Source organism: Perca flavescens, chromosome 15 (assembly GCF_004354835.1).
Source record: "Perca flavescens isolate YP-PL-M2 chromosome 15, PFLA_1.0, whole genome shotgun sequence".
Lineage (NCBI taxonomy): Eukaryota > Metazoa > Chordata > Actinopteri > Perciformes > Percidae > Perca > Perca flavescens.
This window is the reverse complement of record NC_041345.1, coordinates 20,233,918-20,248,010: the sequence shown is the minus strand read 5'-3', so window position 1 is coordinate 20,248,010 and position 14,093 is coordinate 20,233,918. Positions and strand designations below refer to the sequence as shown.

The 14,093-nt window shown below is 41.8% G+C and overlaps 1 protein-coding gene across 2 annotated transcripts; it reads right to left on the bottom strand.

The window, feature by feature from the left end:
• Positions 1-12,140, bottom strand: gfap (glial fibrillary acidic protein). 2 transcript variants are annotated; one of them, XM_028599058.1, is made up of 12 exons: positions 12,104-12,140; positions 10,746-10,822; positions 9,292-9,414; positions 6,934-7,490; positions 4,751-4,811; positions 4,558-4,653; positions 4,277-4,438; positions 4,067-4,192; positions 3,226-3,446; positions 3,088-3,131; positions 2,483-2,565; positions 1-2,268 (listed from the first exon to the last, which is right to left on the bottom strand). In XM_028599058.1, exons 4-12 carry the CDS (start codon positions 7,452-7,454, stop codon positions 2,227-2,229), a joined length of 1,356 nt encoding a protein of 451 aa, XP_028454859.1. In that variant the 5' UTR covers positions 7,455-7,490; positions 9,292-9,414; positions 10,746-10,822; positions 12,104-12,140; the 3' UTR covers positions 1-2,226. The 2 variants fall into 2 exon arrangements, with proteins under 2 accessions (XP_028454859.1, XP_028454860.1); XM_028599059.1 differs by lacking the exons at positions 9,292-9,414; positions 10,746-10,822; positions 12,104-12,140 and having other exon boundaries at positions 6,934-7,797.
• Positions 12,141-14,093: the final 1,953 nt, after the last annotated feature.

Genomic DNA, 14,093 nt, shown 5'->3' with positions numbered 1-14,093 from the left:
AAAAAGCAAGATTCACCTGTGTCTTTGCTACAAGACGAGGAGTCAGAGATTCTATCTAAGATTGACGTTCAAAAACAAAATGAATACAAGAGAGGGTTGCATGTTATTGGGAGAAACAGGAGAAGGGGTTGAGTGACACGAGTGGAAGATGTGGAGCGAGGGCAGAAGGCGTGAGGCACATGGGAATACAAATCCACAGCGTGTCCTTGGTGACAAACACAGCGACAGCCAGCTTCGGCCTAGCACCACTCTCATTAGTGGCAGGGCCTGTCAGCACGGCTTCATTCAGCGGGACTTCCAACAAAGCAGGAGACTTGGATTGCAGTGTTTGAGCTGTGACATCCGTCCATCCGTCATCCGTCCATCCATCCTATCAGCCTCCCACCCTCCTTTGCCTTTTTACCCCAGCATCCTCCCTTTCAAAATAAAACAAATAAAGATATCTGGTGCTGTGGGTTTTCTTGGAGGTTATCTCACTCTCCGCTGTCTCGGTGTCTCACTCTCTGCTATCAGCCAATCACTACAGAAATTGGCCGGTGAACTTGGAGAAGGGAGGTTGGTGGATTAACTGGAGGTTGGAGGACACATCATCATCTTCCAAACACCTACTCCACACCTGGCTCTGTCCCTATCACCCCTGCTGGATAAGTAGACATGCCCTGACACATCCTGGTGTCAAAAAAATGTCTTATCAGGTTGTGTTCAAGAGAGGACACCAAGAGCTGAGTGTGCGATGAATGGAGGATGCAGAAGAACAGATGTAAAGTGATGGTGGAAAGTTGTTCTTGTTTATTTTGGCTCATTAGACATCCCCTCAGGACTGTGTAGATTTATACACCCTCCTGACTGTTGTTAGTTTTGCTGTTGATGGGACAACTTTTTAGTATGCAATTGACATCACTGTAAATGTTGCCATGGTCACTGCCCTCTGATTGGAAAGCATGCAAACATTCAGCATCTGCCGTTGGTGCATTCACGTGGAAAAAACACACACACCTAAAATAGGTTTTTATGCAAATGACTGCGCAAATAAGCTTAGACAGAATTCAGAATGTTTTTTTATACAAACCGCTAAGTGGTGCTCCAATTTTGTGAGATAATTGGAATCCTGATGCCAAAACTCATATATCAAAGATCATACGTTTAATTCATTTTGGACTCTGCAGTGATTTCATCCCAATTGCCTGTCAGCTGTCTTTGTCTGATGTCCTCATGATTTTGATATTGCTGACAGATCTTGCTTGACTCTTCAACACCTTTGGGCTTTGTCTAGTGTTTTTCTATTGTGTCAGTAAAGAAACATATATCACAATGTCTACAGATCACTGACTGTCCAGTATGTCATACACAACATTTGTCATCTCCTGGTTTTGCAGTTTTACCCATCAAAAGCAGCCATAGTAGGTTGTTTGGCCACCTAGTGAGGTTGAGGGTTGTGTGAAAAAGTAACATGGACACATGAGTTTGATGATCTGCGCAAACTCACAGCATAGCTCCACTCAACTCCAATCTGAGCACACGTCTAATTAGCCACAAGTGATGCCCTATTCGCAAACACCTGCAGGTAATATAAGCAGCAACACATGAGCAGAGGTGGCTGCTGCTACAACAAAAGGAATGTAATGCAAAATAGCACCAGGCAAGGGTTGAATAAAAACAGCCCAAATTCACCTGACGTTCTGCCAAAAGTTGCTCTAACATACACATACCTCTCAATCCCACCCTAAATCCAATTCTTACGTCAGCAAAACCTCCCGCTTGTACTTCCCTTGCCACATTTCACATACACATAACCACACGTCAACCTCCACCATGCTACATATTAGCTGAAGATATCAGCTCGCAACTTTCAAGGCATCTTCTAAAGCGGCTAATCTGAAACAATGCTAAAAAATCTGGTCTGTCAGTCAAAATTAAAATTAAACAGGTTACCAGTGTTTACTGGAACAGGCTACAGACCATTTAAGATGAGTGATCTACATCTTACTTACAGCTGTACAAAAGCTGAACATAGATGTTTTTGGCAGACATTCTATTCTAATGAGGGAGTCCAGGAGTATTTAATGGGAATGTCATGCTTGTGGGGCAGTAAACAGATTAGCATGCATGTGATGATGAAAGGAGAGAAAAATGAAATAATGTAATGACTGATGAGGCAGCTTTGGGGTTTGGAAACAAAAAACAAAACTGAAATAATCCTCAGATCATGACTCAGAGGACTGAACTTTACGGAAGATCTTTATGTTCAGTTGTTGATTCCTTAATGATCTGAAAAGAAAAGACATCAGAATTAAAAACAGAAAAAAAAATAAAATCCCTAGTGAGTTTTTGCTGCTAATGGCATCAGGTGTGATAAGTGAATGAGTGTGAAAACTTGCAGAAGGGTTCAACATTGCCCTCCAGGGGGAAATGGTGAGACGTGCATGATTGGCCTGCTTCAGTGTGCGTGAGTTTAACTGTGTTGTTTTATAGAAGCACATACCTCCCCATCTCTGGTCTCCACAGTTCGAACCAGGATGCTCCTCTTCACGTGGGCCTCTGGGGTTTTAGTGTCCAGATTGGTTTCTAATAGAGGAAAAAAAAGTGCAATCCAAGAAATACATACATACAAATACATACTTTATTATTATGTTCAAAGATGTTTCACTCAGCTATCAGGTATACAGTAAATGCTAGGGCTGCTCCCTCTTAGTCGATTAGTCGACTAATCAGTCGTTTTGGTCTTAGTCATCTCAGATTTCTTTAGTCGATTAGTCATGTTTTATGGTTTTTTCATGCTGAATGACTTATTTCCAAGAAACGTACAAGCACATCTCTAGTAAACACAAGAATTAAAGTGGTACTTTTCCATGACTCTTTGCGGAGAAACTCAAATTTACAGATCTGTCGGTTAAATCAACTAATCGATTAGTCGATACAATTGAATGAGTGTTAGTCAACTAAGAATTTCTTCAATCAAGCACAGCCCTAATAAATGCAGTATACTTAAAGGGTGAGGACACCACTGTGTCCCTCTACAAAAAAATCTCAAATTATTCTGGGAAAATTAGAATACCCATTGTTTCAATCATCACATTTGATACTGACCTCTAAACTGCAGGTTGGAAAAGCTCTGAACTGGAATGGTGATCCTGAAGGAAGAAGAAGGATGAATATCTACTATCATGACTTGTTTACATTTGTTGGTTGTGTCAAACCCAACCGATCTGCCAAGCTGTGGCTCACCTGCTCTCCTCCCCCTCCAACAGCTTCCTGTAGGTGGCAATCTCGATATCCAGTGCCAGCTTGACGTTGAGGAGGTCCTGGTACTCCTGCAGGTGTCTCGCCATCTCCTCCTTCAGCGCGTGGATGTCCTCCTCCAGATGGCTCACGGTATCCTGGTAACCAGTAGTCTCCATGGCGAAGCGGTCCTCAAGCTCCCGGAACTGGCGTTCCAGAGACTCGTTCTCAAAGAGATGAGACAAAGCCGAGTGATGAACACCAACATCTAATGTAGCAGACTGTACTTTACTGAGGATTCATTTTAATGTTCCAATCAGATCATTTTAAAGGCCATTTATACTGCCAACACTGACTGATACCGTTTGTTTACTTCTACTACTATGTTTGCTACTATAATCTACTAGACAATAATCCTAATTTACAGACAAGACACCCATGTTTTAACATTTAAAGTTGAATTAAGTGTCATTTTGCTGTCTGTACAGGTTTAAAATATGATTTATTTAGTCCATAAGTAAAATTGGGGAATTGTGAATAAAAAGAGAAACATTTTCTACCCTGTTCATATGATGTGACTGTTAACTTCCTCAAAGTTGAGAGCCAGCACTTAAACCTGTTTCTCAGCTCCATTGTGCTGCCAAAACAAAAAAATTGTCACTGTCGTATTACTGTCTGACTTCACTGTAATTTTGTGGCACCAAAATGTATCATTTAAATCATTTCAGGAATAAAATTGCCCAATTTTACACTAAATATGTAATTGATGAAGCTGCATCATGTTCATTTTTATCAGAGATGGATTACACTAGCCAATATGTTCACAACACAGTTTTTCTGTACTTACTGTTCCGCGGAGAGCCTCAAGATCGCAGGTAACCACCTGGATCTGACGCCGGTATTCATTGGCATCCTGTTTGGCCTGACGCAGTGCTTCTGCATTTCGATTTGCTGCATCTGTCAGGTCAGCAAACTGTGTACAAAGGTATATTAAAGTATATTACTCTACTTCTCAGTACTACACACTTCATTAAGGCATATCTTTGAGTCCTCTGACCTTGGATCGGTACCAGTCCTCCGTCTCCTGCATGTTTGAGGTGGCCATGGTTTCATACTGGACCCTGATGTCCCTTAGAGCAGCAGTCAGGTCTGGTTTGGATACATCCAAGTCAACATGCACCTGGTGGGCCATGATCTGCTCCTGTAACTCACGCATCTCCTGGGAAGGGGAAAGGTAGTGGGAAAAGTGAAGAAAAGTTCATGAGATGGTTAAATGTGGCACAGGTAGTGACAGTTAAAGTTGATTGAGCATGTTTTTTCTTTCAGTGTTATTCTTACCTCTTCATGAGTCTTCTTCAGAAAGTTGATTTCATCCTGCAGGGCATCGATCTTCCTCTCTAACTGAACACGATTGAGAGATGCCTCATCCACATCCTATGCAAAGAATGAGGCACATAGAGGGATGAGGGTGGGCTGTCAGAATAAATAAATTGCTTAGATTATGAATTTAAAGAAATATCAGCAGAATTACCTGTCTATAGGCATTCAAATTGTTCTCTGCATCCTGTCGGAGGCCAATCTCATCTTGCAACCTGATTTAGTCACATAAAAGGATTGAAAGCGTGAAATTAAAGTGCTTCATAGGTGATCATGTGCAATGCTGAAATTATAACATACATTTTAATAAGATATGTTTCTTGCGGATGTTTATATATTACAAAAATCCCTTAAAAGGTCCCATGGCATGAAAATGTCACTTTGAGGTTTTTTAACATTAATATGAGTTCCCCCAGCCTGCCTACGGTCCCCCAGTGGCTAGAAATGGTGATAGGTGTAAACCGAGTCCTGGGTATCCTGCTCTGCCTTTGAGAAAATGAAAGCTCAGATGGGCCGATCTGGAGGAGCAAGGTTACCTCCTCTTTCTCTGCTTTGCCCGGCCAGAGAATTTGGCCCACCTGTGAGAGAGAGACATCATGGCTTTCAAACGAGCAAAGTGGCAGTTGGTCCAGGCCACAACCCACTCTCCACCTTGCCCCCCCTCTCTCCTCCTCAATAGCTACAGACACAGAAATGGCACATACTAAGGAAAGCTCATTGTGGGACTGGCTCTAGTGGCTGTAATTTTGCATAAGGCTGAATTTCGGGAAAGAGACTTCAGATACAGTATTAGGGGACCACTGAGGCCTATATAAAAGCATCCAAAGATCACCATGTCATGGGACCTTTAAACAGTCCCAACAATTTTTATGTTGATCTCATGCCTGGTAGTAGCCAAATGTTTTGTTTCCGCCTGCTGCTTTATTTCACAACATGAGTAAGAGAGAAACAAGCATACAGTTTTCTGCAATTCAAATTAGACTTTGCTGTATAATAAGAGCCAAACTATGAAAACTGAAAACCTATATCAAGCATTGCAATCAGACTTTTATTGTGAGCTTCAATGCTGCTCCTTGTGCTGCAGGAGAGTGCTGGGGCTCAGCTGAAAGGGCATCTAAATTATGCATCATTACACATTCCCTCAAATCTAACAGCCAGAGGCCTTTCCCACGGGATGGAGTTCACACACACACACACACACACACACACACACACACACACACACACACACACACACACACACACACACACACACACACACACACACACACACACACACACACACACACACACACACAAATGCCCAGACTTGGGGTAACATCTGTATAGCTTCACACAGAGTTTGCTGAATAGAGTAGAATCACAAAAGTGACCTTTGACCTTCTCAGCCACGACCATCACTATATACTCTGTGTTCTTTCAGGGGGCCGGCAGCTCCGTAGTAGTCAGAGGGTAGAGAGGAGCCCGAAGTAGACTTTTCCACCCTCAGGGACATTAAATTGGTTATTCTCCTTCCCTAAATTCAATTATAGATTCATGTCACTTGTGCTCCTTAAAAGCTGTATATGTGACTGCATTGAATCACTGTTTTGGAGTAACAGGGGAAAAGAGAACATCTGCCTGGCTGTCTACTTCCTTTGTGGACGGCTGCCATTGTGTTTGCCTCATTCCTCCACACTCACTCAATGGCAACGAGGGGTTCAGTCAGGATCAAGTTTGTGAAGAGGGATCCAGGAGTAAAGCTCGGGTAGAGCACAGCGGTCTGCATTCCAACGAATGAGAGACGAACCAAATCTGCATATGAATGCATTCATAATTAAAAAGAAAAGAAAAAACTCTCAGCTATGCAACAAACCTGTCTTATTTTGTTCTGAGAGACCTCAAAGCTATGCATACTGAATGTCTTTTTCCAGTCCTGGTATTTAACAAAATCCCAAAGCACATTTGTGAGCAAATCTGGATAGGGACAAATATTTTTGAGGAGGATGTAATTCTGGTGATGCTTTGAACCAAAAAGATGCATAGAAGAAAAAAAACATTTCTTGATCACTGTACAGGAGATAAAACAGAAATTCAGTGGGTAAAAACCAGATAGCCACAAGAAGGGAGAAATCGGGAAGAAGTTTGGTACTACTTCGCTCCACCTGTTACATGTCTTTTTATTAGTTGATCTAAATTAGTTGAAATATAAACACCCTTGTGAAGGTATCTTTAAATGTCTATTTTTAAGCAAAATACGGAATGTGCAAAAGCCAGTGACATTATGACAATTGCTGTTGTACATCAGACCAACACGATCCTCCACCCTAACAGGAGTCCCACCCTGCTTCCTCCTACCTCTGCTTGAGCATGGTCAGATCTGCAGCCAGGTTGTCCTTCTCTATCTCCTGCCGAGCTTTGCCAGTAGTGAGACCGTCCACCTGCCTGCGCAGCTCTCTCAGTTCCTCCTGGTAGATGTCTCCCAGGCGGCTGGGCTCCTTCCCCTTCAGCTGGTTCAGCTCCGCCACCAGCACCTTGTTCTGCTGCTCCAACAGGCGCACCTTCTCTATGTAGCTGGCAAAACGGTCATTCAGGCCCATCATCTCCATTTTCTCATTGGTGCGTGTCTCCTTGTACTGGGCCTTCATTAGGGAGTCAGCTGGGAAGTCCAGCCGGTCCACAGGGCTCCCCAGGAGCAGGGCCGTGTTGGTTGAGCCGAAGGAGATCCGGGACATGGGGCTGGAATGGGTGAGGTTGCGTGGGGGGCCATGCCAGGAGAGGCGGCCTGAAGAAAGGCTCCCAATTCTGACTCCTGTGCTGCCGGAGCCCTGAGGCCCAAAGCGCTTCCTGTATGAGGACTGGACTCTCTGACTTTCCATGATGGGGAATGAAACTCACACAGGGCACAAACAGAGCTTTTATAGAGGCAGGGTGAACCCCCAAGTCCAAAGCAGAGAGGCCACAGGGTGCGACAGAGAGAAGGGAGGGTGGCAGGCAGGCAGTGAATGGGACAAAAAGAGAGAGGGAATGGGTGGTTTACATGACACTCAAAGAGCTGTGTGCCAGGGATTGTCTGTGCTCGTCCACTCAACTACAAATGTCTTCCCCCCCACTCTCCCTTTCTGCCGTCTCCCTCGCTCTCTCTCTCTCACTCTTGCTTTCACCCCTTTATGTCTTTCTCTCTTTCTTTCTGTTCCAGCTGAATGAAAAGGATTTTGTGTGGCAGGGTCTGGCCACCAATTCAAGCTGACCACACATGCTCTCTCACAAAAACAGAAAACAGAAAGTTTGAAGAAATAAAAGGATGGAGCTGTTGGGAAGAGATCTTCACACTCTAATCAAATAGAGCAACAGCAGATTGACAGATGAAGCAGATAAATTAAGACATATTAAATATTTTGGTGTGTTGCACAAAGTCCATCATATAATTACACTTTGGGTCCCACTAAGGAGACAAACAGCTTGTAGAACCTCAGCCCTGTTTTCTCTGCTCTTTGGATTATTACAATTACCTACAATTATTCACTAAACACCTGCTTACTTTAATGGGAATCATGGAATTAGATTAGTCTTCATTAAAGTCACATTTTCAGTATAACTCTGTGTTCTTATCAGTTATCTCAGTTTTTTGCCCATTTCATTAACCATTTAAATCAGCTTTTAATTGTACCAATTATATATTTTGGTCAGGTGTTCAACACTAATACTTTTTATGCACCTTGTTGAGGGATAGTAATAGTGTTATCACGAACATATTAAACATTACATAATCACATCCTGGTTTAAAACAAAACTTCATTTGTAAATCTGTATGTAATAAAAACTAAACAACGTTTTATAACCCAAAGTCAGCGTTTTTACAATGGCTATAAAACCAGTCACTTTCCTTAAACAGTGTTAATACAATTATTACAGTTTGGGTCAGTTCGTTTGCATATTGTGTCACAAAAAAGTCAGACAGAAGCAAACAATTATAGTTAGAATATCATTACAATAAGAGTATTATTTGTCACACGTATACACTAAACAAACAAACTAAATACACTTTCTTGACACACTGGCTCATTTTGTGCTATGAAATTCTCTTTAAATATCATTCAAGTGTTATTCATACAATATCTTAACTTCATTCATTTGTGTTTTCTTAATTTTGTGGCAAGAAATACATTTGGTGATATGAAAAATGATATGACTTGACCAAACTAAAGTGTGTTTGCACATAATGCATTTTACAAGCATTTATTTCATGGCATGCAAAGAATTCTGTACATTTAAGCATGCGCCACTCAGAACCAAGAATAGTGTACGCCAAAGTGTCAGCACAAAAGCACCTGAGCCAATGACCAGGGACACATGGATGATTCTAATACTTTCATGATCTTATAGCTACAAAAAATTCTTAAATTAATATAACATTACACATAACTGCACATCTACAATTGGTTGACCCTCATGCTGTAGACATGCACACTTTCATTATTGCAGTGGTAGATTCATGTAGCTGAGGCTCCAGTGAGACTGAAGGACTCTGGGGTGTTCACTATGTTCTGGTTATTAGACCTACTGTTTGGTTACAAAGACAGATGGATGGTAGAGCTGAGGAGGAGTGGGAGGGAGGGAGGGAAGGAGTGGGGAGTGGGGAGTGCAGACCTACAGTAATTTGAACTCCAGGAGGACTAACAGAGGCTGCGTTACAAAACCATTTTCACCCATTACCTTGACAACCGCAGGGCCAGCTACGTCAGGGCACTTCAGCTGATCTTTTTCTGACTTCTTTTTGAAGAAGACGGGATAAGTGGAGATGAAATTGTGACTGACTTCCTCTCTAAGTGTACATCCCTGAAGACAAGAACAATTAGGGCATTAGACACTGTCACAACAATTGTTATTAAAAACAATGTGTTTTATCTTATTTACTACAAATATAGTCTGACATTTTAAAGTAGTACAAGGTTGTCAGACAAGTTAAAGATATAGCTGAAAACATTAATAGTCAGTTAAATAACAAAAATTGAGTGTAAAAATACATTTGAAATTGAAAGTTAAAATAGATAAATTATATTTTATTTATCTTTTACTAGCTCAATTCCTTTATTTTACAATTTTTTGTCACTTTACATCACAAGAGTCCGAAATTAATTGAAATCAATGGCTGCCCGGTCGTGGGAAACAAGAAAAAAAAACAAAAAAAAAACACTAAAACTGCATTTGAATATCTTCTAGCATAAGTTCAAAGTTTAACTCAAACATTATTTGTAGTTAAGATTATAAAACAGTGGTATATTAATTTAACTGTGGTGTTGCTATTAAAACCACAACACCAGTGGGACATAAAGGACTTCTTTGTTACTGGGTCATAAAATCACAGGGAGTGGAAACCAGTGGTACTGGGTAAATAAAGCCCCGTATGGCTCTACTATCTGGCCACTGAATGTTGTTGCTGAGAAGGACGAAAAACAACACAGTGTCTTGAATTCCAATTGCTCTCTTGTTAATAGAGGTTAAACGAGATGGCTCACTGTTAAGTCTGGCAGTGATTTGTTGACTTAAAAGGCTCCATTGCTAAGGATTAATGCCGGGTTGCATCATTAAGGTGACAATAATTGTTTCGCCTCTTTGGATTTTTTAGACAATCACGGCCGTTGCCTCAGATCTGGTCACTGAGGTAATATGTCTCGAACATTAAACATCCACAGAGAGAGACGAGTGGGTGGTGCAGGCCCTTCCCTCCCTGCTGCTGGAGTCACTGGAGGGCCAAGTCAAACAGCTGATTCATGTGTCAGACATGAAGAGGCCATTTCATTTGCAGGACTTACAAGGAAAAAGGGTGCAGGGCAGAATCTTAATGCTGCTGGACTCATTCTGATCTAAGGCCAAAGACACATGGCTGCCAGCTTATTTGACGGCGTAACACTCAACACTTGCTTTGTGCTCTGGCATTTTACACCCAGAATCCCCAGTGTGAACCTCTCCGCAGCTATCCCTCACCCTCACTGATGGCCACATGCCAAATTGAATCCTGACTAACGAGCTGGAAATACTGTCTCAGCCCCACCTTCATCACTACATCAAGGTCCTGAGTTCCCAGACTTGTTGTAAATTAAAGGAGTAGCCTTATTTAAGAAAAGTAACACTGACTTATACTGAAATACATGATTTGAATTACTTACCATGAATTCCTGTACTAAAGATTAATGTCCACCACCTGTGTTAGTCCTCATCAGTAAGCCCTGAGGCTGCTAACAAACTGAAACGGATCCCCAAAAAAAAAGCATGCAACCGTTAATATTGGAGGAGTAAAAACAGACAAAACAATGGAAGCACATTGGAGAACACCCTCACAAAAAACTTGATACAAAAACACATTTAACATTTGGAGAGAAAGCAAAGAAAGGCTTTTGCCTTTGAGAAACGGATGCATTTCTGAGATCCAGCAGTGAAATCGCCTCTGTTCTTTGAAGGTGAGAAAGTGTTTTTTGAAATTGCATAATTACACCAAAATCATTTCATGTCAGTAAGAGAATCAATCATTCTGAGCTATTCTGTAGCACTACCACAATGTAAAAATAAATGTAAATAAAAGTACAGTAGTATCATCAGCACACTATACTTAGTTTGAAAAGTAAAAGTATCCATCATGTAAAATGACCTAAAGTGCTGTATAATAATTCACATTATATTATTTTGCTAATATTTCTGATGCTTCATCGTGTAGGTAGCATGGTAATGTTGTAGTTGCTCAAGGTGGATATACACCATCATAAAGGATTATTAGGAACACCTTACTAATACCGTGTTTAACCCCCTTTCGCTTTCACAACTGCCTTAATTCTTTGTGGCATTGATTCAACAAGGTGCTGGAAGCATTCTTTGGAAATGTTGGCCCATATTGATAGCATAGCATCTTGCAGTTGATGGAGATTTGTGGGATTCACATCCAGGGCACAAAGCTCCCGTTCCACCACATCCCAAAGACATTCTATTGGGTTGAGATCTGGTGAATGTGGGGGCCATTTTAGTACAGTGTCATTGTCATTTTTAAGAAACCAATTTGAAATGATTCGAGCTTTGTGACACGGTGCATTATCCTGCTGGAAGTAGCCATCAGAGGATGGGTACATGGTGGTCATAAAGGGATGGCCATGGTCAGAAACAAGGCTCAGGTAGGCTGTGGCATTTAAACGATGCCCAATTGGTACTAAGGGGCCTAAAGTGTGCCAAGAAAACATCCACCACACCATTACACCACCAGCCTGCACAGTGGTAACAAGGCACGACAGATCCATGTTCTCATTACGCCAAATTCTGACTCTACCATCTGAATGTCTCAACAGAAATCGAGACTCATCAGACCAGGCAACATTTTTACAGTCTTCAACTGTCCAATTTTGGTGAGCTTGTGCAGATTGTAGCCTCATTTTCCTATTTTTAGTGGAGAGGAGTGGTACCGGGTGGGGTCTTCTGCTGGTGTAGCCCATTCGCTTCAAGGTTGTGCGTGTTGTGGCTTCACGAATGCTTTGCTGCATACCTCGGTTGTAACGAGTGGTTATTTGAATCAAAGTTGATCTTCTGTCAGCTGGAATCAGTCGGTCCATTCTCCTCTGACCTCTAGCATCAACAAGGCATTTTCACCCAGAGGACTGCAGCATACTGGATGTTTTTCCTTTTTCAGACCATTCTTTGTAAACCCTAGAAATGTTTGTGCATGAAAATCCCAGTAACTGAGCAGATTGTGAAATACTCAAACCAGCCCGTCTAGCACCAAACAACCATGCCACGCTCAAAGTTGCTTAGCTCACTTTTCGTTCCCATTCTGACATTCAGTTTGGAATTCAGGAGGTTGTCTTGACCTGGACGACACCCTTAATGCATTGAAGCAGCCTCCATGTGATTGGTTGATTAGATAATTGCATTCATGAGAAATCTTACAGGTGTTCCTAATAATCCTTTAGGTGTATGTATATTTGTTCTGTTGGGTAGTTTAATCTACAGCAATGCATTAGCTGACTGTTTTATGTAAAATCTCAATGTCCAAGGTAAATAGCGTGATGACCCCGATGTGTCATCTTGAGTGTGCTGTGTGATTCATCGGTTCATCCGCAGGGGATAGTTAGAGCAACTGGGAACACCTGAGGGTGCTCGTTAAGTCTTGATGCAGCTGGCAGCCCCCTCTCTTCTGCTGCGGCTGCTGCAGCAGTTTCGCCGCTCTACCGTTTGGTTTGGTTATGTTGCCTTAGTTTATCTTGTTACAAATTGTTACACAATTAGCCAACTTTATGAACCTATACCTTTTTTGAATCTACTTGTCTGCATCTTGAGTGTCAATGATAGAGCAAATGGTGTGGCTCCTTTGTGCTACTGACCCTCAGGTGCATTTCTGAACCCTGAGACATGACCGGTTAAAAACAACACAGCTAAATGCTTGGGGGGTATTGAACCAGCAAGGCCTCATGGGGATGAGCTGTGATGAAAATCAGGGGGGCTTAACTGGGACAGACAAGCAGGCCATATGACTCGGCACCACTGGGTCCAAACAGAGCGCAGCCACAAAGAGAGCCAGTGGAGATCCGGTTCAGACCCGAAGCTCCAGTCTGCCTGTCAGCAGGAATGCTGGGGGCCCAAATATACCACAGAGACAGAGCTGCATACCACACAAGCACAAACACACCGCATAACAAGCAGAGCACTCAGATACTAACTCAGACTGTAAAGTGTTCAAACCATATGGTTGTTTGAATGTTGATACACACACTTATGGTCATCAGAACTTTAAATCCGGTGGATCATATGTCAGAAATGAGAGAATATCATAAGACAAGCTAGCTGCTCTGTAAAGATATGTACCTATGTTAATATGACACATTAACGAGACCTTTCAAAGGATTTTATGTTCTGTTCTGTACGATGGTAACAGCAGGTAAAATGTTGACCGTGTTCACTGTCTTAGTTTAGCATGCTAACATTTGCTAACTGGCACTTTGGACAAATTAAAATGTTTGGCCTGATGATGGCGCTAGAGGAAACGTTAAGTGATTACCAAAACAATGACAGTTCTGAGGGGGATGTCAAATTTCATGGCAATCTATGCAAAATCTGTCAAGAAATTTGACATCATGTCAACCTGCTGGTGGCACTAAAGGATCACCAAACTCAGTAGGATTTATCTTCTAAGTACCATGAATGACTGTACCAAATGTCATGGCAACCCATCAAATAATTTCAGAGATATTTCAGTCTGGACCAAAGTGGTAGCTGTGCTGATATGTTATTTAACAGAAACCCATGTTTCTATTAAACATGTTGAATTCAGGATTAAACTAATCAAACCAATCCTCTCTGACATATAACATCTGAAGGTTGAAGAGCGAGAGGGAAGCAGAGGAAGACACAAACACCTACCATGCGGAACAGAAAAATAGTACAAAGGTGACCCTAAAATCTTATCCTCTATAACCCCTTAATCAGTCACTAATCATTCATTGTGTACTGTAAGAAAAGAGGGGAAACTAGAATTAATC

Excerpts from the sequence above, each read along its gene's own strand:
- gfap (XM_028599058.1), bottom strand. The coding sequence starts at position 7,454 with ATGGAAAGTCAGAGAGTCCAGTCCTCATACAGGAAGCGCTTTGGGCCT. Across the intron at positions 4,439-4,557 it reads TGAAGAAGACTCATGAAGAG|GAGATGCGTGAGTTACAGGA; the intron begins GTAAGAATAACA and ends TCCCCTTCCCAG. Across the intron at positions 4,193-4,276 it reads AGGACTGGTACCGATCCAAG|TTTGCTGACCTGACAGATGC; the intron begins GTCAGAGGACTC and ends CTTTGTACACAG.